General features: G+C 37.2%; 1 protein-coding gene across 1 annotated transcript; it reads left to right on the forward strand.

Annotated features, from left to right (window-relative positions):
* Positions 1 to 2,630: 2,630 nt before the first annotated feature.
* LOC112190153 (ethylene-responsive transcription factor WIN1) lies at positions 2,631 to 3,998 on the forward strand. The gene is made up of 2 exons (XM_024329568.2): positions 2,631 to 2,792; positions 3,098 to 3,998. Exons 1-2 carry the CDS (start codon positions 2,713 to 2,715, stop codon positions 3,600 to 3,602), a joined length of 585 nt encoding a protein of 194 aa, XP_024185336.1. The 5' UTR covers positions 2,631 to 2,712; the 3' UTR covers positions 3,603 to 3,998.
* Positions 3,999 to 25,153: the final 21,155 nt, after the last annotated feature.

Consider the following 25,153-nt stretch of genomic DNA (forward strand, 5'->3'; position numbering starts at 1 on the left):
GGTGTCTGCCAAGCTCCTTGGAGAATCAGATTCATCATCTCTGATATTAAGGCTCTAGCATCCAAACTTCATTCGGTTTCTTTCATACATGTCAAGTGTGAAGCCAGCTTCCTAGCGGATGCAATTGCAAAGACTGGTCATACAGTGGCAGCACAATCTTGGAATAATTTGTTACCCTTATCAGCTAGCTTTGCCTTTATTTTTGACAATTTTGGGGGTGGTTGTAGTAAAGGGTTTAGATTGTAATTTCTTTGTTTCATCGAAAAAATTAAGTTTTGTGTTCAATGAACAAAGAAAATTACAAAGAAAAGTCTCTAGCCACAACCCTACTGACCTAGGTGATAAGCATTAGCAACTCATACAGGTAGACAATTCTCCCAAATCGAAGTAGTAATATTGTGACCAAGTTTCACAAGAGCATTGGCAACAAAATTTACTTTTCTCCAAACATAATTAAAAACGATTAACTCGCAACTAAGACCATTTTTACAAAAGAATAATAAATGTTAAATTAACAAATGGCATGGGAAAAGAAGTGTGCTCCAAAGTCTGAATGAGATTTGGATTTAGGAATCATATGGAAGCATTTTACCAAGTTTTGCTTGCAAGACAAGGTCGTTGGCGGTTTATTTGGAGATCGGATTCCCTTATTGCTAGGCTTCTAAAGCCTGCAGTATTACCTTAATACAGATTTCATGCATGCAGCGTTGGAGTGTCTTATATGAAGAGAAGTTCAGGAGCTTGATGACATGTAGGGAGCTTCTGATCAAAGAAGGGCATATTAGATACCAATTCGGCACGAGAAGCAAAATCTTTGTCTTGAAACTTGCTGAGTTGAAGAAGGATCTTTAGTGGATGAAATCAAGACATTATTGCACGCTATCAGTACTAACAAAGTTCGTTTCAATCCAAGGGAATTGACTGCTAGAAACTGGTCCAGATTGACTGCTTAAGTCGATCAATGACGACTTAGCAGATGATTGTAACCCCATTATCAATTAATGAATGGTTTACTCAATTTGATAGGAAAAAAAAACATACTTAAGCGTGAAAATGAGCTTTCCAACTCAGTTCCAAACTCCGTTTAAAAAAAAAGTTAAAAAAGTTATTACTAATGACAATGAGTTAAGGTCATGTTTGGTTCATGGATTTGAGGCATCAGGAAAGGAAAGTCTTTCCTTTCCTTTGTTTGGTAACCACAAAATCTGGAAGCACTTTCCTGACAGAGGGGAAAATTGGGGGGAAGGTCATTTCACTCAAGACCCATGGGATTGATTTTCCCATTTTCTTTCCCAGCATTTATGACTGCAATTTTAGACAATAATAACCCTGCTCAAATATACAATTGCCAAATTTACCCATTGAATCTCCTCACAATCTATGCCTATTTCATCAGTTCCAAAGTCATGCCTCATTCGCGCGTTTGTTTCGCGCCTTTTTCATCACTTACAAAGTCACACTAACACATTCCAAAAGCTCTATATCAAGGGAGATGAATTGGATCATCTTCACTCACAAAGAATTCATATGTTCTCATCCGTCTCATGCAACAACTTTCATTAATTTAGGTATGTATGATATATAAATTCATTACCTATGTATTTTTCTGATTGGTATATGATTTGTTACTTCTTCTTCTTCTTCTTCTTCAGCTTTCATTCGATTCACTCTTCTTCCGCAATCAGCCTTATCTCTCCCAAGTGATCAAAGGTCAGGCCTCAGCTCTCTAATCTTGTTCATAATACAATTTGACTCTCTTAATTTGGTGGGTTTCTATCTGTGTCTGAATTGAGAATTGATTGGAAAATTGGTGTACTTTTGTATTTTTATGATGTTGTTTTTATTTTAAAATACAAGGATATTATTGAAACCTAGGTATATTTTACTTTCCTTTCCTTCACCAACCAAACACTGGAAGGGAAATCAAATTGTCTTTCCTGGATGTTTTCCCTGCTTTACCAAACACAGGAAATGAAACCTGACAGGAACTTTAGTTTCCCTTCCCCACTGGAAAGACAAGGGAATTGATTTCCCTTACGTGAACCAAACGAGGCCTAAATTCAACTAGATCTTTAGTATGTAAAACAAAATACCCAAAAAAAAAAATTTCAGGAAAAGAGAAAGAAGTGATATTAAGGACAATTCTAGCTTAAGTTCACTATTTGGGTGAATGAGCATATTCACCACCTCTTGTAATTAATACATAATAATTTAAAAATTTTCTAATCCAACCATCTATGTTGTATAGCATAATACAAAGATTAACTCTGTAAAAAATAAATCAAATTAAAGACTTTTTAGTTATTTATTTCTATGAAATATATGGACAGTTCATCATAATAGTCATAAGTGTTGTTAGAACAATCTATTTGTTTGATTCAATTAGATAAACGATTTTCGATTTGATTGATTTTTTACAGATATAATTTTTAAGGCTAATTTAAGATATAAATCGTTAGATTACAGATTTATTAAGTAAAAGTATGTTAATCGACAATGGAAGTGAATATACTCGTTTACCCTACGGGTGAATCTAAAAATTGTCCTGTTATTAATGTCTATCTGTTCTAGGACCCATCTTGAGTTCAGTTTTGTATTACAAGCTCACAACTCCCACATTTTATCACACACAGACGCACACTCTACTTACAAATTTCTCTCTCTCCTTCCATCCCTACGCTCACTCATTTTTCTCTCTGACTCTGACAAACTATGGTACAATCAAAGAAGTTCAGAGGTGTCAGGCAACGCCACTGGGGCTCCTGGGTTTCTGAGATTCGTCATCCATTACTGTAACTCTCTCTCTCTCTCTCTCTAGCTATCTGTTCTTCTCCTCCTCCTAACCATCCATTAATTCCATGCCATATATATCATACTCAACAAACTATCCCGCATCTCATTTACTCAATTTCAAGAGTACTTATTAGAATCTCTATATATTGCCGATCTAAGTCTTCTAGTTATTGATTATATGGTGAAATAGTTCCATGATAGCATGGTCGCACAAGGAGTTTGTTAGTTATCAGCTTAATGTTACGTACGTACTAACTATATGTGAAATTTGATCCTTATTTACGTACTGTCAAATGTGTTGCAGGAAAAGGAGGGTGTGGCTTGGGACATTTGAGAGTGCAGAAGAGGCAGCACGAGCCTACGACGAGGCTGCGATTCTGATGAGCGGTCGAAATGCCAAAACAAACTTTCCAGTCACTACAAATGAAATTGCAGCTGCTAGTAAGGATCCTATCAACAAGAGCAACTCCAATAGTCCTTCTTCTTCACTTTCTGCAATCCTCAGCGCCAAGCTTCGCAAGTGTTGCAAGTCTCCCTCTCCTTCCCTCACTTGCCTCAGGCTCGACACTGAGAATTCTCATATTGGCGTTTGGCAAAAGCGTGCCGGGCCACGTTCAGATTCGAATTGGTTGATGATGGTGGAACTGGGACAGAAGAGTGATTTAAAAGAGGAGAAGGAGGAGAGTACTAGCGCCCCTGAATTACCCGATGGACACGAAACGGAAGGAGTACACGGTGGGGATGATAGATTGCACGAGGAGGAAAGGATTGCATTGCAGATGATAGAGGAACTTCTCAATAGAAATTAATCACTTGGTATTTTATTTTTTGCGGTTCCGATGGATGATACGGAATGAAGGTAAATGTTTTATCGTGATCTTTAAACTTCTCTGTCACTCGAGCTAGCTACAAATCTATCGTAATATTTAAAATTAGGTAATCGTACGTATAGGAGTCCTAGTCAAGTATCAACATCACATGGAGGTTGTTCATACCACCAAATTGTATGACGAATTTCCATGTGCTTAGTATTATCAATGCATTGTCTAAATATGTATGGTTGGAGGATTTGTTTCTTTGTGTGCATAAGGAAGGTGGATTCTCAATCAAGCACACCCTCCATGTAATGTGTCACTAAAATATTTGCTTGGTTAGGAAAAAAAAAATAAGAAGAAGAAGGGGGCTAGTACTGTTTTATGCAGTGACAAGTTTGTAGAAGATATCGATGTACGATAAGTATATAAAATTGATCGAGTGCTTATAAGTTACTAACTTCTTTCACTCTAACTGCATGTTCTTCATCTGTTAATATCATTCCAATTGCCATTACGCATCAATTATTCAATTATAGTCCGCATATTAAAATTCAAAAGAAAGAAAGAAAGAAATGCTCCAACATATATACGTACGGAAAGGTCATTAGTGATCAAAAGCATGCAGTTTTCTGGTACATGAATGATATAAAAAGACAAGGCATTGCAGTTAATGACTGGCATGTGTTTGATTTAATTTGAGGGATAGTACTGAAGCCAAAGCAACATCAAGTACTTAACTCCTAATAGTATTATTAACGAGTAAGAAGTTAAATCGGAATCCTGCTCATTTAAGAGATAATTTTTTAGAAGAGAATTTGAATGCCAAGATAAAATTAAATTATATTAATTTAAAACTGTGTATTTATTTTTATTCTTCAAATTCATTTATTTTTTACAGCCTCTTAAAAACTATTTCTTAGGTGAACGATACTTTAGTCCGTCCTACTTACCTAATGGACAACATTTTAGGAACTACGAGGGAAAAATAATTTTGACAGTGAGATTAAATTCAATTGTTGAAATTATAACAACTTAAAGATGTCATAAGATGGCCAATAGCCACACTTTGTTTCGATGGTGTTTGAGAGCGATCGTCTCGGTGCGGTGAGTAATATTAGTTTGTGGGAGTCGGATTGTTCGAGTTAAAAAAAAAATCTATGGGAATTTTTTTTCGTTCGATTCTCTCGTGTCAACTCTCCTAACTGCCTCTATTTCTCATGTCCATAGCAAATAAGGCTACTCACTAGCTAGCTTGTTTACTTTTTTTCTCGTGGAATAGCTTTTGATTTAATTCAAGATGACAATTGTCTAAAAATCGAGTATTCTTCTTTCTCTAGAAAACAAAAGTAAAGATTGATTAATGGGAGAAAAACAAATTATCAACAAAAGAAATGGATACGATCATACAATTGCACGGTGAAAGAAGACTTAATTTTATATCGGACAATTCTTAGGTTCACCTCTTGTGTGAATGAGCATATTCACGCTCTCTTGCGATTAAGGCATAATAACTTTACAATTTTCTAATCCGACCATTAATGTTGTATAACGTAATACAAAAATTAGCTCTGTAAAAACCTAATTAAATTGTTGACCTTTTAGTTATTCATTTCTATGAAATACATGAACGGTTCATCATAATAGTAGTAAGTGTTGTTAGAACCATCCATTTGTTTGATTCAATTAGATAATTAAACGATTTCTGATTCGATTAATTTTTTTACAGAGATGATCTTTAAAAGCTTATTTGAGATATAGACCGTTGGATTATAAATTTATTAAGTAAAAGTATGTTAATCGACAATGGGGGTGAAGATGCTCGTTCACCCTAGGGGTGAACTTAAGAATTGTTCTTTTATATCGAGGGCTGAAATTCAAAACTCCTTTTTTACAGACCACACTCGGCATCCTCTCCCTTCCTGAGTAGTTTTTCAATGAATATGTGCATACAGAGGGGTTTAGTTTGTAAAAAAATAGTGTCAATTTCACTCCCCTTTATTAGTGAATCCATCTATTCTCCTCAAAGTTTATCCTAATTTTGGTGACAATGTTCTTCAATGTCGAGCACTTTAGGTCTGATTTTGTTGGCCCCTTGTACCTATCACGTTTGTGTGAAAACGCTTCTTCTATCTTATTGTAGGGTTGTGGTGGTCTCTTAGCCAAGTTTCGATAATTGGTTTATCGTGTATTATGATGAAATCAATGAATTCTTTCATTGGGTTGATGGTTTTTGGTAAATCTCTATTGCAGTCTATGGTATCTTCGACTAAATAATACAAAGCTTTGATCATAATATTAATAACATCACCAATAATGGGAGCAACAAACTTGTTAGGTTTAAAGTACACTAGGATAGACTAATAGAGAACTACTATTTTTTTTTTTTAAGTAACATCAATTTTTTATTTAAAACTAATATTAAACACAATGCGAAAGCCTTGCTAATCTATTTATATTGAAAATATATTCTAACTTCAATATCCTTATTAAACAAAGGTTTGGCCGCACTAGAAGTGATGTCGGTGGGTGATTATAGCCATGTGAGTCTTGTGTGCATTTTTTTCCTCCCATAAGTCATAAATCATAACTAAATATTTCAATCCTGTTGATACTGTTAGAGGATCTATAATGGAGCTCTCAGCATTTCAATGAAATTTCCTGGTTTTTGGAGTATAAGAGGCCATGTGCTTGGAGACCCATTAGGTGATCTAGGCTTACACATTTCCATCTTTTACAACACCACGGATCTGCAGATCAATAGGGCAGGGACAGCCAAACTAGTAGCCAGCTGGCTCTTGTTCAATCTTTCATAAATGTATCTTTGGCTGTACATTCTGTAAATCCATTTAGTCATGTTAAAGAGTTTTATTTTTTATTTAATTTTTTTTTTTTTTTGCAAGGAGTAGTAAGTGTTTGTTTGGGAAAAATTTCATGAGAGAGCAACTCTCCATTATAAAAAGGGCTCAAGGGATTTTTTTAAAATTAGAGAAGTCATTGTATTCTGGAAAGATGAAATTGATAGGGATTTTCATTAATTCCATTTGTGAAAGGTCTTACCTCTAAGTTTTGATGAACAATTACTAGTTAATGTTGTACGTTAAATAACGAAAAGCGTGGCACGTGACTCACTACAACACCAATATTATCTCAACTTTTTTTTTTGTGAGAAGATGAAAATTTCGTTAATAACCAAACAAATTACATAGCATTAGATCCATAGGTACGAGACCGTCAACATGAGTAACTTCCATGAGCCAAAAAGGCCCAACTCCTAACCAAATTTTACTCTCATACCCACGAGCTACAATGAGTAACCACCAAACATGTACCGATACAACCCAGCCACCAACATTACGATGAACTGTTTTCACCCGTTCGGATACCACGATCCAAAACCGCCAGACCATGTATAAGGGTGATTCACCATCACGTTGATAATCAAAAACCACCGACAAAAGACCAGACCACGACACACCCATGAAACCAAAACAACCTAACCCTCGCTCAATTGAGGAGGGACTTATTATACCTAAACAAAAACCTAAACCTAAAAAACCTAACCAAAAACCACAAACTAAAAACCTAATAGAAAAGAGAATTCGACCACCGCAACACACTTCCAATTTCCTCAACATCAGACCCCAACCACCAGCAAACCACCGCCTTAATCCCAGTCGCACAATCTCACCCCATTGTAGCCACCCAAACTCGCCGTGTGGCCTTCCACCTCCACTATCTACATACTCTCTGACCAGATCTAGGACCAAAACTGGACCATTGACAAAGAACGACACTGAAAATCATGAAAGAGGGAGCAATCTACACCGCCACCATAAGCCTGGATCTGCTGACCGCCACTACCCTTTGACTCTCCACCTTCCTATCCCCTTCCACTTTGGAGTGAAACCATCCCAGCCGCTCACACCCATCAAATCCATAACCAGGATCCTCCACCCCTGTCGTGACCCAGCCAAAGGCTTAAGAAAGAAAACCGTCGTCGTTCGATACTACTGTAGCTGAAACTCTCTCACCCCAGAAGAAACCAATAAGTCCACCACCTGTCCAGCAACGTCCACCACACGCCGACGCAGCCAGAAGCCGCCATCGACATGGGATCTCCGCCGGACAAGCCACAGCAACAAAACTCTGTTTTCCAACCAGGTTTTCCTCCAGATATCCCGGAGTAGAGTCCCCAAGTCGGGCATCTCCAATATTATCTCAACTTAATCACCTATTACCTGTTCGGTTTTGACTCAAAATACCTCGATGTAATTAGGAATAAGCCACTCACAAATAAATTATATTTTCTTTTATCTTTTTCTTAATGTGGGATCTTCACTTTCTAACACGCCCCCTCACATGCAACTTAACTACTATGTTTGTACTTGCGACCAATTCCGACATTGGAAACTTAGTTAATTCGCAATTTGTACGTAATTTGTACTTCGTGGAGCAAAGCTAACACATATTTTTGAGTGCTCGGTCATATTTTGTTCACTAAAGCCAACACATCTTTTTGAAGGCTCAGTCATTCATTTTGAGCCTAGTTATTCGGGCTCAGGAATTGACTGGAGAGGAATCCACTCGGATACCATGTTAAATAATGATAGGCATGACCTGTGGCACAGTACTTTACCAATATTGTCCTAACTTAACCACCTATTAAAATGTTAGGTTTCAATTCAAAAAGCCTCGCTGCAATTGGAATAAACTACCCACTTAGAAGTTAGGTTTCAACTAAATTCTGCTCACTACCCTGTACTTTCAAGGGTTCATTAGTTCAGTCTCTGCACTTCTAATTTAATCAGAAAAGTCCTTACACTCTCCAATTTCATCAAATTGATCCAATCTGTCACCACTCCGTCAATTTTCGGGAAAAATTGCCAAACTACCCATCTACATTCACAATACTAACATGTCGGCAGGCTGCCTAGAGATGGGTAGTTTAGGAATTTTCCCTATGAGAAGGTCCCACGTCAGCATTTTAACAGCAAAAATTGACGGAATAGTGACGGATTGGATAGATTTGATGAAATTGGAGAGTGCAAGGACTTTTCTGATTAAATTAGAAGTGTAGGGACAAAACTGATGAACCCTTGAAAGTACAAAGTAGTAAGCAGAATTTAATCCTATATTCTTTTATCGCTTTCTTCACTATCCAAAAAATGCGGCAAAAGAACTTAATGTAGCAACTCAAACCATCCACATCCATAGAATTCTGGTTTAGAGAATAATGGAAGGAGTTGGTACATGAACATTTTAAAATCCAATAAAAAGTTGTCATGTATTGTAAACCTCATAGAATCTGAACCTCCTTTGTATATAGGTTATTCAAGATTGATCTTGAAGTTCTTATTGACCCACCACCTTAGGGCTTTAATCATTGAGAGCATGTATCCTACATCTAAAACTAGAATTGAGATTCATGCTTTAAGAGCTTCAACTCAGCTGAACATTTTTCATCCACACTAGTTAGGAAGAACTTGTTTCTTAGGCCCAGTTTGGCATTGCTTTCTATAGGGTGCTTTTGGAACCAAAAGCGCTATTAGGTCTAATCCAAGGTGTTTGGAAAAATATTAAAAAGCTGCCTTTGGTCACTCTAGCTTCTCCTAATAGTAGGTTTTCAGAAGCTACAAATTGTAGCTTTTCAAAATGGCTTATTGTGAGCCCCTGAAAAATTTATTTAATTTTCAAAGGTAATTTTCGCCAATAAGATTTTTCCGCAAGGTGATTTAAGTGCAGGAAATGACTTTGTAGATTATTTTGGTCCCAAGATCATGATTTGGACCTTATAATATGAGTTTGGGCCAAAGTCTTCCTTTTGGGCCTAAAAGATCACCAAGTGTTAACGAGATAAAAGATTGTCGGAGTTATATTACAAAGAGATGAATTGGACCTTTAAGCAATTGAGTTTTGGACTTAAGGTGAAGTCGAGGACTTAAAAATGGTGTTGTCGACGAAAAATGAATAAAAGAAAAGTTACGAGCCCAAAACCGAAAGCAGTAAGGTAGGAGAGTTTCGTAATTTGTCGCAAGGGCAAAATGGATATTTCACGGACATGGGTATAAATAGGAAAGTGGAAACCCTAGAACCTAAACTTCTCCTTTCTTCCTCTCTCAGCCGCGTCCTACTCTCTCTCTCACCGACCTCTCTCCTTCTTTGTGCCTTTGCCGGAAAGCACGTCTCCGACCACCATCTCGCAAAACCGCCACCACCGATCAACGCAGCACCAAAATGCGACCCAAATCCAAGAGAAATCGAAGCCATTCATCGACCCCCGACCTCTCTTTTCCGCTCTCCTTCTCTCTTCCATTGCCGGAAAAACCAACTTCCGGTCACCACCTCACATCACCGCCACCATCCTTCTAACCAGCCCCCAATTTCGATCAAAGCCCGAGCCTCACCATGGACATGCATTGCCTATAACCACCACAGTCCCCGTCGCCTTGTCTAGTGACGCCCCTGAAAAGCAAGCGCGCAATTTAACCCTGAAATATCGTTAGTAGTATAAGCAAATAGGGATCGTTCTATCCGGGGATTGAGGGTACACTTGTAATTGTGAAACAAATAAAGAAAAGTATTATTTACAAAAATAAAATAAAGAATATAAATATATACAATTGTATAAACAAATAAAGAATTAAAATAATAAAGTATTATTTACAAAAATAAAATAAAGAATAAATATATACAAGTAAACACAAATAAGGGGGGGATTAGGATTCTTAAAATTAAAATTAAAATAAATAAAATAAAGAAAATGTAAAAACATATATACAAGGGTGGAACGCAAGGAACAAAGATCAAAATCAATTCCATGTAATCAAATTCGATTCAAACCCTATAATTGTTCTTCCAAGTCATGAGAGAGGAGTTGATCATGTGAAACATTCGAAAGCAAATGATTTCCCATATTTTACTTTTCAATGCTAATTAACCTAAGCGAAAGCACCTAGATTAATCCTATCAAACATGCAATCAAGCCCTAGAAAGCTAGTCAATCATGACATGTTCAACGCATTAGACATAGAGAAAGGCTATCAACTCAAGTGTACAACTTAGTTATGGAAAAGTCCACCTAATTGCAATCCTCTTCAATTAAATTCGATTCTTGTCCAGAACCTTTACTACTTTTGATTCAAGTTACACAAAACGAAAAGTCGATTTCATGTTCTTAAACCTAGCACCAATTACATGCAAATCCTATAAGTGTCGACCCAAATAAGATAAACATATAAAAGTTTTCTGTAAAGCAAATTTAATCGAACAAACTCACATAAGCGACTTAGAATCACAATTATAGAATTCGAAAACTTTATTTAAACATAGAAATTGGGCTTAAACTTTGCCCTAAACGTTAGGTTAACTAGAAACAAGTTCATACGAAATCAAACAAGGAAACCAAAAAGGTTACAAGGAAAAGGAACGAATTACACCGTGAGTGGAGATGGAGATGGAGAGCTAGATGGTTGGATCTTGAATCTTGGAAGCAAGCCTTCAAGGTGGATGATGGAGGATATGATCTTCACGGCTCCTTCTTCTTCTTCCTCTCCTTGCTTGAAAACGCAGAACTTTGCAACTAGAGAATGGAGAAGGAAAATGGAAAGGAAATGGAGAGACAAAGAAGATGAAATGGATGAAGGAATTGGTGTATAGAAAAATGGAAAGGAAATGGAGAGACAAAGAAGATGAGATGGATGAAGGAATTGGTTTAGGAAAATGGAAAGGAAATGGAGAGACAAAGAAGATGAGATGGATGAAGGAATTGTTTTGAGAGTGAGAGGAGAAGTGTATTTATAGCCCAAAAAATGATGAATGGAGGGTGGAGATGAACATAAATGAAAGGCTAGATATGTTAGACAAATTTGTAAAAAATATCTTCCCACTTGTTTATCACTTGTTCAACATGAATTGATTTTCATCCTCAAGATTTTCCACTTGCTTGCAACTTTGATTTTCCTCCTCAAGATTTTCCACTTGGTTGCAACTTTGATTTTCCTCCTCAAGATTTTCCACTTGGTTGCAACTTTGATTTTCCTCCTCAAGATTTTCCAGTTGCTTGCAACTTTGATTTTCCTCCTCAAGATTTTCCACTTAGTTGCAACTTTGATTTTCCTCCTCAAGATTTTCCACTTGGTTGCAACTTTGATTTTCCTCCTCAAGATTTTCCACTTGCTTGGAGGTCCTAAAAATAGAAACTAATAAGAAAAATAGAAACTTTCCTAAAATGAAAAATGGCAACTTACTAAAAATGATAAATAGAAACTACAAAAATATAAACTTTCTACAAATAGGAACTTTCCCAATCAAAGAATGGAAACTTTCCTAAACAGGATTTTAATAAGGAAATAACGTAAGAAATGAAGGGAAATGCAGTTAAAACGTCGCATTAAAATGCTCCTATCAAATTCCCCCACACTTAGCTTTTGCTAGTCCCTTAGCAAAATCACACTAAGACACACACTAAGACTCAACGAAAATTAAAGACTCTACAAAAACAATGACTCTATTGCCCTTCAACTTTTTGTCTCAGAAATCTCCTACTTTCACAACATCAAGATTAGCACTCAACCAAGAATCAATATGTAGATATTCAAGAGTTAATTAAAACATATAATCCACACATACACAAGTAGGACTTGGTTGTAATAATGGTGATGGTTTCTGTTAAGCATGCTTCGAACATGTATGATTCATATCCTCACAAGGTATATCCACTCTTTCTTCTCTCAGAATTCAAGACAATGCTTAAAAGCTTATAATCACTCATGTATATGTGAGAGAACATATTTAAAGGCATTCAAGTAGCTCACATATATAAGAAACGAAAAGCACTTTGTGAATATTTTTTTCAAAAGATCTCATGAAGGATAGTAATTACTTGCACAGATGGACCCAAGCCATAGGTTCAACTCTTGTAACTCATCTCCACATCAAGGGCTGTCCCATCTTAAGGATCAAGAAGGTCTTCTCAAAGGTTGTAATGGGGCTAAGGCTCAAGGTTTAAAGAAATGAAAGGTAAGGATTTATCAAAGTGTCCTAAAAACCTAGCAGAGCACATGTAGATGTAGAGACCTCAAGAAATCCACCAAGGCATTTCAAAAACGTCACTTTCCCTAGAGGTAACATAAAAGGGCCTAATGTCTTCATGTTGGGCCAAATCTTCATTGTAAACTTCCCTAGAACTATAGTGGAATGGACAAAGGCCAAATTTTTCTGTAGTGGGCCTTCAGTTCAAAGTAAACTCCAAAATCACTAAGTATGGGAGACTAAAATCCATAAACATTTTTCTTTCTTTTCTTTTCTAGCCGTACACAATTTTTTCTTTTCTTTTCATTTTTCACGGCTTTCACATATTTTTTTTCTTTATGGACAAGTCTACCCCCACACTTGAACTTTCACCTCTTCTCAATTTTCATCCTTAGCACCAAACCCACGTAGTATGTCTCAAAAACATAGCTCCACTAAGTTCTTAGAACAAAGGGTAGGGTTGTAACTATACTAAGCTTCATGGTTAAGGATTTAAGGGTGATGAAAGAAAAGGCTTAATGTAAGCTCAAAGGGGTTTATCTAAGGGAGTCCCACGACGGGCACAAATAGGGACACATGCTTATTTAGCAATGGTGGTAATTCCTAGGTTGCCTCTATCCCTTCCAGAATCAGGGCCATGTATTGACAAACGTCTCAACAAGCACAAGAGCGAATTCTAGCATTCTCTAGTCCATCAAACTTAATCTATGGCAACCAATCAATCAAATGAAAGAATAATGAGATCATCAAAACATTGCCAAGAAATTAAGAATATATTTTTCAATTATCACTCCAAGAAAAAGGGACATGGCTCAAATATCTCACATGGGCTTTTATGAATCAAAACTTATCCTAACATGCTCATATTCTGTACCAAGGTTACGAAATCCATATCCACTACACATGCATGCATTTTTCATATATCTCAATTAACCAAAGAATACCATTTTAAAAATCATCTCAATTTTATGATCCTCTTTTAATCATGATTTCAGAGATATAGAATCATCCTAGACAGTTGAAAGGGCATTCTAAGACTCAAAAACAAAAACAAAAGTAACAAATTTTTTTTTTTTCAACAATTTAATTTAATTTCAACACTTAGGTACGGGAACAGGGAGTCTCGATGTGCAATGGGACTGAAACAGCTACCCTTTTTCAAGACTATGTTTAATCCAATATACCTTAGTGTATCACAACATCAATTAAAAACACAATCCAACATCAACTATTTTTTTTTTTTCTTTATATACTAACTACTAAAAACACAATAAAGCAATAACCCTTCCCCCATACTTAATTCATGCATTGTCCTCAATGTATAAACAAATATAAATCATGCAAAGCATAAATCTAGCATAGAAGAGAAAATTAACACAACGAAACCTAAAACAACCTAAAATTCATGAAAATAAAATAGAATGAAGAGTTCAAGAAAGCAAATCTGCGTTTGATGGCTCATCCACAGCTACAATTGAAATGGGTTGCCTCCCATGCAGCGCTTAATGTTTAAAGTCTTTCAGCCTAGACTTGTACCTCCATTTACTCCTTTGGAGGAGCGGTATGCGGGCGAGTGGCAGCCCTCTTGCTGGTTTCAGCCTTCGGAGGCGGGTCCTCATGTTGTGATGCAGTAGCGTCCTTGCGAGGAAACCCAGGAGGATAACTCTGCAAGTTATTGACTTCCTGAGCAAGATTGTTTATTGCAGTGTGACAGCGGATCAAAGAGCTGTTCATCTCAGAGATGTAATCGATCATGCAATTGACTCTCCAATCTGTCACCATAATACCATCGCGGAGAGAGGAGCGCAAATCATCAATCGAATCCGACAAGCTTTCCAGGGTGGCCATAGGCCGAGGAGCACGAGCAGCTGGTGAGGAAGAAGACTCTCCGGGATGCAGTCTGGGAGAGCGACGAGGCAGAGGAGGGGGACTGCGGGTACGCTCACGGATAGGACGATGGTCCCATGGACGAGTAAGTCCAGCTCTAGTGGCCGCTTGACGACCTTCTTCCTCCAAAGAGAGAACACGGCGTTGATTGACGCCCCTGCGAGGGGTTACCTTGGTTCGAGCCATGAGGAAGTAGAAGGAATTTGAAACTGCACGCTTTAGACAAACCTTAGTAAAATCTGGAGGAGACAAAAAAGGATGTATATGTAAAGCACAAAATAGGGTAGAAATCTCAATAGGCACACGGTTTTAACAAAGCTTCTCCGGGAAGGAGAAGAGTTATGACAGTTCACGGCCCAAGAAACTCCCCCACGTGTAAATATTCCTTTCTTTTCCTGGATTTATGGCATGCTTTCGGCTATAGCTTGTCTGTCACGGATCCTCGAGATTCGTTTGATTCCCCCACGCGTCCTTTCTTTTCCTTGATTCACGGCAATTAAACCTGCTTTCTGCTGTAGCTTGTCTGTCACAGCTCCTCGAGATTCGTTTGGTTCCCCCACGTGTCTTCCACGCACCAACAGCTTTTCCGTGTTTTCGGGTGACTTTAATCCAACGCGTAGATTTAATCTCAGAGATCGTCGATCCAACGGTGGAGATCTGCTCACTCGTTCTATAAATAGGTGCATTCTGAGCGACTGTTCACTCCAAAAGAAAATTCTTCCGAGTTCCAGCCTTTCTCTCTCAACCCTTCAGCCTTTCTTTCGAAACTCAAATCCTTTCTTCATCAACATGGAACCACGAACTCTGCAACTAATGGAGCAACAGACCCAGCAACAAATCGAGGATGGAGGAAACAACCAAGCAGCCGGGACTAATAACCGGTGGGCTCCCACACCGCCTCAACTAAGAATCCTCAAGGGCCTTTACTATGATAAGGGTTTTAAGTACCCAACTCCAGAGCAGATTCAAGAGATCTGCCTTCATCTGAAACAGTATGGGCAGATCGAGGACAAAAACGTTTTCTTTTGGTTCCAGAACCTCAAGGCTCGTGAGAGGCAGAAGTTGAAGGAATTTCAGAACGTTCCGGTTGGTGGATCTCTCGATCTCAATTTTGGATCCACTAGTTCTACTGATGATGGTAGATCCATTGATCTAAACTTTGGGTCACGTGTCGGCTATGGTGTTGACCCATATTCCTCCTCACCCTTCAACACTAATACCAGTACTGCCTCCTTTGGCACAACAGGAGGACAATCTTTCATGGAACAACGAGGAGGAGATCACCAGGAGATTGAAACCCTTCCACTATTCCCCATGCATGGTGAGGACATCTTTGGCAACATGAAGACTACTTCCGAGGGAGGTAGCGGCTATGGCGGTGACTCTCGCATTTCCCTTGAGCTCAGCCTCAACTCCTACGGAGATGCAGACATGGTTTAGTATAGAGTATTTTTATTATTATTATTTTTTTTTTTTAAATTTTTTTTTTTTTTTGTAAATAGCTGAATTTAATAAGACTGAATGAATACAGTTTTTTTTTTTTTTTATATATATATATAAAGGACTCAAAAAATAAAAGACAAATATAAATATATATTGGACTCAAAATGAAAGACAAAAATATAAATCTCTTCCCCCACACTTAAATATTGCATTATCTTCAATGTAATCAATTAAAAGCATGCAATGAAATAAGTAAGCATATAGGGATGAAATTTACGAAAATAACAACTAAAACAAATAAGCAAAAACGAAAAATAAAAGATAAGGATAAAGAAAGCAAATCTGATTTGCATGGGTTGCCTCCCAAGTAGCGCTTGTATTTTACGTCTTGCAGCCAGACGGTACCTACATTAAATAAAGTTAGTAACTATAATTAACAAAGAAATACAAAATAAAAACAAGTATAACTATTAATTACAAACTACAAGTAAAATTAACAAGTATATTGTACAAAAGACACAAGTTAAGTACAAGTGAGTATAAAACGTGAAAAGTATTTTTACAAGTATTAAAGTGTGAAACAACAAAATAATTTACACGTATAGAGTATTCACAAGTATTTCTTTTATTATAAACATTATTGATATCGAATCAAATTCCAAGCGGTAAATCAAGTGGACGTGCGGCCCAAGTATAGTCTCCTAGACACAAACTCCCTTTCAAATCGTTTGGGCAACCTTACTGAAATGGCCAGGTGGGGGAGGACGAACACGAGAGGAAAAATCCATTTTGGCATGAGCTACTCCCACATAGTGGTTTAGGCCCATTTACAAGCACTTCTGGATTCAAAAACCCGTCATGAACGTTGTCCCCTTCCTAGACACCATTCCACATAGGCTATGCTTACTAAGATGAAAAAGTTCATAAGTGTGAAGACAGTTCAACAAGTGTTAATAAAGGCCGCCCTCAACCTTAAGGGACCTGAGCTAGGTACCAATAAGGGGTTTAGGCCAATATTAACAAAAGAGACTTCACCTATTCATCTCAATTTACAACCTACAATTAAAATTCGTGTTCAATAATATAAATAACATCCCAGTTAATTTAAACTAAGTTTCAAACAATTTATATACAACAAATATATACAATAAATGATACAATTTAGCAAGTGATTTTTCAATCCCCGGCAACGGCGCCAAAAATTGACGCCCCTGAAAAGCAAGCGCGCAATTTAACCCTGAAATATCGTTAGTAGTATAAGCAAATAGGGATCGTTCTATCCGGGGATTGAGGGTACACTTGTAATTGTGAAACAAATAAAGAAAAGTATTATTTACAAAAATAAAATAAAGAATATAAATATATACAATTGTATAAACAAATAAAGAATTAAAATAATAAAGTATTATTTACAAAAATAAAATAAAGAATAAATATATACAAGTAAACACAAATAAGGGGGGGGATTAGGATTCTTAAAATTAAAATTAAAATAAATAAAATAAAGAAAATGTAAAAACATATATACAAGGGTGGAACGCAAGGAACAAAGATCAAAATCAATTCCATGTAATCAAATTCGATTCAAACCCTATAATTGTTCTTCCAAGTCATGAGAGAGGAGTTGATCATGTGAAACATTCGAAAGCAAATGATTTCCCATATTTTACTTTTCAATGCTAATTAACCTAAGCGAAAGCACCTAGATTAATCCTATCAAACATGCAATCAAGCCCTAGAAAGCTAGTCAATCATGACATGTTCAACGCATTAGACATAGAGAAAGGCTATCAACTCAAGTGTACAACTTAGTTATGGAAAAGTCCACCTAATTGCAATCCTCTTCAATTAAATTCGATTCTTGTCCAGAACCTTTACTACTTTTGATTCAAGTTACACAAAACGAAAAGTCGATTTCATGTTCTTAAACCTAGCACCAATTACATGCAAATCCTATAAGTGTCGACCCAAATAAGATAAACATATAAAAGTTTTCTGTAAAGCAAATTTAATCGAACAAACTCACATAAGCGACTTAGAATCACAATTATAGAATTCGAAAACTTTATTTAAACATAGAAATTGGGCTTAAACTTTGCCCTAAACGTTAGGTTAACTAGAAACAAGTTCATACGAAATCAAACAAGGAAACCAAAAAGGTTACAAGGAAAAGGAACGAATTACACCGTGAGTGGAGATGGAGATGGAGAGCTAGATGGTTGGATCTTGAATCTTGGAAGCAAGCCTTCAAGGTGGATGATGGAGGATATGATCTTCACGGCTCCTTCTTCTTCTTCCTCTCCTTGCTTGAAAACGCAGAACTTTGCAACTAGAGAATGGAGAAGGAAAATGGAAAGGAAATGGAGAGACAAAGAAGATGAAATGGATGAAGGAATTGGTGTATAGAAAAATGGAAAGGAAATGGAGAGACAAAGAAGATGAGATGGATGAAGGAATTGGTTTAGGAAAATGGAAAGGAAATGGAGAGACAAAGAAGATGAGATGGATGAAGGAATTGTTTTGAGAGTGAGAGGAGAAGTGTATTTATAGCCCAAAAAATGATGAATGGAGGGTGGAGATGAACATAAATGAAAGGCTAGATATGTTAGACAAATTTGTAAAAAATATCTTCCCACTTGTTTATCACTTGTTCAACATGAATTGATTTTCATCCTCAAGATTTTCCACTTGCTTGCAACTTTGATTTTCCTCCTCAAGATTTTCCACTTGGTTGCAACTTTGATTTTCCTCCTCAAGATTTTCCACTTGGTTGCAACTTTGATTTTCCTCCTCAAGATTTTCCAGTTGCTTGCAACTTTGATTTTCCTCCTCAAGATTTTCCACTTAGTTGCAACTTTGATTTTCCTCCTCAAGATTTTCCACTTGGTTGCAACTTTGATTTTCCTCCTCAAGATTTTCCACTTGCTTGGAGGTCCTAAAAATAGAAACTAATAAGAAAAATAGAAACTTTCCTAAAATGAAAAATGGCAACTTACTAAAAATGATAAATAGAAACTACAAAAATATAAACTTTCTACAAATAGGAACTTTCCCAATCAAAGAATGGAAACTTTCCTAAACAGGATTTTAATAAGGAAATAACGTAAGAAATGAAGGGAAATGCAGTTAAAACGTCGCATTAAAATGCTCCTATCATCTAGCCGAAACTTCTATTTTCCGACAGTCTCTTCAACACACAACCACCATCGCTTATTCCAGTTGACATCGATCATCCTATTCCAGAAATTTCGTCTCCGATCGACGTTGCACACTCATTGTCGGAGCCCATGGCTCTGCTTGTCTTTGCTTTCCAATCTCCAGTCAATCTCAGGCTACACGACTGTCATAGATGAAAATAGCACACCTTCTTTTACCAAAAACTTCATGGTTCCGACCCCCGATTCCAACCAGAGTTGCCGCACGCGCTACATGCGCCGCTGCCAGCACTAGAGCCACCCCAGCTCCGCCGCTCATGGATGCCTGATTTCCAGATAGTTTCGATTAGGTAATTATCTTACCCTCTCTTGGTTAAAACCTTGATTTTTGATGTGGATTGAGAAATCCTAACCCACTGCCATTTAATTTGGAATTGAGGTTTACGGTTTCTGCATTTTTGGAGTTTTGGAAAGGAGGAAGCTAATGCGTCAGTTTTCATTGAGACTGGAAAAGGGTAAGGAGTACTCATAGGTTCTGTTTTGAATACAAGTATTGGTGAAGAGATGGGTTGTTAATTTTGTTATGTTCGATAGGTGTTAAAACAGTGGTGAACGATGGATTGCAGCAACGACGATTTAATTTCCAAGCTGGAAAAGAAGAATGGTAAGGGTTTGGGTATTTACATGTGTTTTTGGCATATGTTGTTTGTACGGATTGAGGTTGTGGTTATAGTGAAAACAAGAAGTGATTTTGTAAATTAAAAAGATGAATTTGGTACAGAATATTGAAATGTCACTTGAGGATGAAATCGGTAGTTTGGCCAAATACTTAAAGAAATTGGCAATTGAGAATGGAGGATTGTATTTGTTCAAGTTAAAAATTAATAAGACAAGTCACAATTGAAACAATCCTAATCTTCTCATATCCCGGAATGACTTAAAGTGACGAAGTTATTTGGGAATGGTAATTATCATTTGTTTCCTTAAATTAGAAATGTTAAACAAATGAAGGTGAATGTGTCAAGTATGGTCACCATATCCCAAATGATTTAAATGCTATATCATTTGGATTATTTGGGAATGGTGGTTGCTATTTATTTGCTTAGGTTAAAAAGCTAAATAAAGTGAGGTCAAACCAGTTGACCGAAATTTGAACATGGAAAGAAGTGTGATCGCCATATCCCGAATGAGCTTACTACGTTAAGTGAATCGTTCGGGAATGGTCACCATTAATTATTGGTTAGAGATAAATTGGTAACTTATAAAAGAATTGAACAATTTCAAATTTTGTATGGATAACTCATCGGATATAATTTTTGTTAAAGGACTCGAGCGTGTACACATGTAATTGGAAGAAATATCGAGAGTCGGAAGCGAAGCTAAGTTTGGGCGAGCACTCCAATTCCAGGTAGGGTGTGTTGTCCCTTCCTTGTTAGAGGCTTTTCTATATGTGGAATGCTCTAGTATAATAATATGTTGCCTGCAAGTATGCTTTTGGTTGTTCATTAGTCGATGCCTCGTGATATCAGTGTTTCCATTGCTGATAATTGCTTATTACGAAACCGAGGCTAGACTTGCATATTGAGATACTGTAGCCATCGTATGTTTGTACTTGTGACCTGAAAGTGAATGGGACCTAGATGCGTAGATTCCTAAGGATCCCACAATGTTGATAACTATGAAACTCCGGAGGGGCCGTGCTCCTATGTTTGTCGAGGAAGAGTGAGTACAAACAGTGAACCAGTCATAGGAAACTCAGGGCTAGAAAATGGACACTTTCGCTACTTGTAGTTACAAGGACTACCAAGTAGTTAGTTGGTTCTAGAAGGATGACGAACCAGGTCGGTCACCTATTTGGTTTATTTTAGCCGGCAGGTAAGTATCACGGAGCTCCAAATTGTGTGAAGCATACTGCATATGCTTTATAAAAGAAATAAAGGTTTGTGGTTGCCTCTTTTAAAAGTATTTTCGATAAACGTGCACAATGTTATGTAGTAAATATTTTTGATTATTATTAATATTATCTTTCAAACCTAGCATGGTTGGGTCGGACCCTACTGGGCATGCGAGGATGAAAGCTCACCCCTACAATAGTGTGCCGGTTTCGAGGATGTGGTCAAGGAGCATATAGAGGAGGCACATGCCTGGCTTGGCGTATTATTTTTTGACTTTATCAAGAAATGGTTTTAGTCCTTTACCGGATTTTGAAGTAACTTGTTTATTTACTTTCTCACTAATTTACTTGTTTATTTATTTCCTACTCGTTTACAAAATCTCTGGAGACCCACAACCCTGGGGCGCTTCTCTCCTACTTGTATTTACTTAGTGATCTGTCATTTTCCGAATTGGGCTCCTATTGCAAGCCCAAAACTCTTAGCCCATTTCAAATTCCGCTTTTGAAAATGTGTTGTTCGGTTGCTAGAACGATTTGTCCAAGAAAGTGTTTTGTAAACCAACAGTTTGAACCCAAAAGGCCTTGTAATTTCGGGTTGATGAGTTATCGGGATGTCATTCGTGACATGTCGGTTTCTCATTGGCTCAGGGTCGCGGCGCTGTGGGACCCCTCTCGAGTCAGCACAGCTTATGCAGATGGAAGGTGAAAAACAAGAATTAAACCCACAGAGAATGCAAAATTGTTGAAGCTTAAGTAATTTGGACATATGCCCACATAGACCGCGGGAAGAAGATGGAGGAAGACAGAGGAGGACAAGCTGAGCTGCCGTATCCGGCTAGCTCCGACACCCCAATCTTAAAGCCAATCCTCACCGCTTCAACTCAAAATCCCCATTGAATTAGACTGAGGTATTCAGACTTTCAGAGTTCTTGAAGTCGATCGAGGTCTGCCTTCGCCATTGTCGAAAGCTTCACCTCACTCTTCTCCTCCCTCCACCTCGCCTCCCTAAGGTCAGCTCCGCTATGTTTCAATTTCTCAGTTTCTCATCTTGAAAAACTGAGCAATCTGCAATTTAATTGATCGTGCCTCTGTCTTCTTCTGCCTCTCTCTCTCTCTCTCTCTCTCTCCCTTTTTGAACAATCTGCAAATTCATCCCATCACTTCCCAGCAAATTGAGTGGGTAAAAGTTCTGCTATTTTGCATCATGCAATTTCAATATTTATCTGCCCTTGGTAACTCATGAATTGAAATGAACGCTGGGGAGTGATTAGCAAATAGATTGGTCCTGGAATCCTGGGTATGGATCTCGACCAGGAAGAGATAAAGATGAAAAGCAATGTTTAATTATGTTCATTATCACAATCTCAAAAAGATTATGTTCATTAACTTTTAAATATGTTCATTAACTTTTAAATGTGTTCATTATCTTTAAAATTAATATAAATTATTTTTGATTCTCACAGCACTTTTGAAAAACGGTTTACCAAACACTTAATACTTCTCCTCATAGCAGAACCAAAAGCACTTCTGCTCACAGCATAACAATGCCAAACTGAGCCTTACTCTGCAAGCCAATGATAACCAATGTTTAACACGTACGCTCTTGATAAGTTCATTGTGTGTGTGTGTGTATGTTTTCCTCTTCTTCTTTTTTTTTTTTTTTTTTTCTCTGTATGTGTGAAGTTTTGTTACTGAACTCACATCTAAAGGGACTTTTGTTTTTTTTAAAGGTGGTAGCTTCGTAGAAAGTGGGGCTACTAGTTCAACGGTTTTGATGTTTCTGAATCTAATATATTCTATTAAGTGTTTAATCTCATAATAGGTTTAAATTGCTTATATCGTGCCTAAGAGCAAGTTCACCAGTTGGGTGACTAGGTCACTAGGTCAGAACACTCTTTACTGTTTTTTTATGTTTTTTTTTTGACAAAATACTATTTACTCCCTATACTAGAGAGTTTTGACGTTTCAGTTATTGACGTTTCAATTTCGCCTAAAAACTCTCTGAACTCTTTCACCTAATTGGTCCTTGCTGTCAACTTTCTGTCAAAAACTCTATTATCTTACTGACGGGGCAGTCATTCTACAGTAAATGACTATTGTACCCTCACTGACCAAAAAAATTAAAATTCTCTATTTTCTTTTTACTTTCTTTTCTCTATTTTTAAATTTGTTCTTTTTTTTCCTACTCTTTTTTTTTAACTCTCTTTTCTGTTTTTTTTTTGCTACACTTTTTTTCTCTCTTTTTTTTATTTGTTCTCTCTCTCTCTCTCTCTCTCTCTCTCTCTCTCTCTCTCTTATATATATATATATATATATATATATATTTCTTTCTCTTTTCTTTTTACCTCTTTTTCCTCTTCCTCCTCTCTACCCTTCAGTCATCTCTTCCCCCTCTCTGATTGTAGCTCTAGTTTCTGGCCACGCCTAGACGCTAGAATGGTTGGGTTCTCTTCCCTTCAGATTCCGGCCATTTCGTGATATCGGAGCTATATCAGAAGGTTTCTCTCGACGTCAATAACATTTCTATGGTGTTGGTTTGCTGAGATCATGAGCCAAGAGAGAATCCAAGAGAATAAGATGTTTGAGTTTTCCTGCGCAAGGCGGTGATTTGGTCTTTTTGGTTGTTTCTGATGGTAACTTGAGAGAGAAATGTTTGAACCGTTTTGGCCCCAAAGAAAGGGAGGTGGAAAAAAGAAGAAGAACAAATTTAAAAAAAAAATAGAGAAAAAAGAGTTAAACAAAAGAGTAGGAAAAAAAGAATAAATTAAAAAAATAAAGAAAAGAGAGTATAAAAAAAACAGAGTGAAAAAAGAGTTAAAAAAAAAGTAGGAAAAAAAGAACAAATTAAAAAAATAGAGAAGAAAGAGTTAAAAAAAAAGAGTTGAAAAAAAAAGAGAGAGAAAAGAGAGTAGAAAAAAGAGAGAACAAATTAAAAAACTAGAGAAAAGAGAATTAAAAAAAAAAACAGAAAAAGAGTTAAAAAAAAAGAGAGAACAAATTTAAAAATAGAGAGAAAAGAGAGTTAAAAAAAAGAACAAATTAAAAAAATAGAGAAAAGAGAGTTAAAAAAAATAGAGAAAAGAAAGTAAAAAAAATAGAAAATTGTTCAAGTAAACCTTAATTTGTGTTTAGCCCAAACTCTAGGTTACTTGCTCTAGTGGTCATAGGGTTAAATTAGAAAGATCTAGATTCCTATTCAATGTACGATTACTTTCCTTGTATGATTGAGATTCTATGCATTGTAATCCTCTATATAAAGAGGCCCCTATTATCAATGAGAATATACAACAAATTCCTCTCAATTTCTGATTCCCTAAAACACGTTATCAACACGAAGACTTAACCCTGAAACCATATATTCGTAGCCTTCAAATCCCAGGAACCACCGCTACCCACCTTGAAGTTTTCACTTCCAGGAAATACCCGAACCGGCCCCCGGATATACCGAAAACTTTTCTGTCTGGTTCGAAGCCTTCCTCCCTGTCTACTGCTGCCATACTCCACCAGAAGCTGCAATCTGACCCCAGATCACCGGAGCCAAAAAATCGCCACCTGAACAGGTCGTCTGAAGTGACTACACCACCGAACCGCCGCCTGCATCCTCAACCCTGCTCCAGTCAACGTAGCCCAGAAGTGCAGCGAAGCCTAGAAGCAAAAGCAGATTGACCAATCTCCAGGCCCAAAAGCAGAAACGGATCCACCAAGCCCAGAAGCAGGCCCCGCATCCAGTCATCCCTCTGACGTCAGCACCTAGTGACCAGCCTACGTCAGCACCTCCGGTCAATGTCGGTCAATCCTCCAGTCAACGACCAGTCAACGCCAGTCAACCATTTTCCTGCAACCTTTTTCCGGCCAACTTTTCCAGCAATTTTTAAACTTTTCTAAAAGTTTCCGTTTTTGAAGTTTTTATTACTTTTCTCTTCTCTCGGGGACTTCCAACATCCCTTCTTCTACCCCCCTTTCTTCTTCATAGGGGAGACCAATAGCCAAACTGTTGGGCAGGGCCGGTCCTGACATTTTGATGGCCTGAGGCAGTGGCGTAACTAAAAATTTCATTTAAGAGGGGCAAAATATAATCAAGCTATTACATTGAAGGAAAAAAAAATAGTTTACTAACACAATTGCTCATGTAATGA

Source organism: Rosa chinensis, chromosome 2, assembly GCF_002994745.2.
Source record: "Rosa chinensis cultivar Old Blush chromosome 2, RchiOBHm-V2, whole genome shotgun sequence".
Taxonomy (NCBI): domain Eukaryota; kingdom Viridiplantae; phylum Streptophyta; class Magnoliopsida; order Rosales; family Rosaceae; genus Rosa; species Rosa chinensis.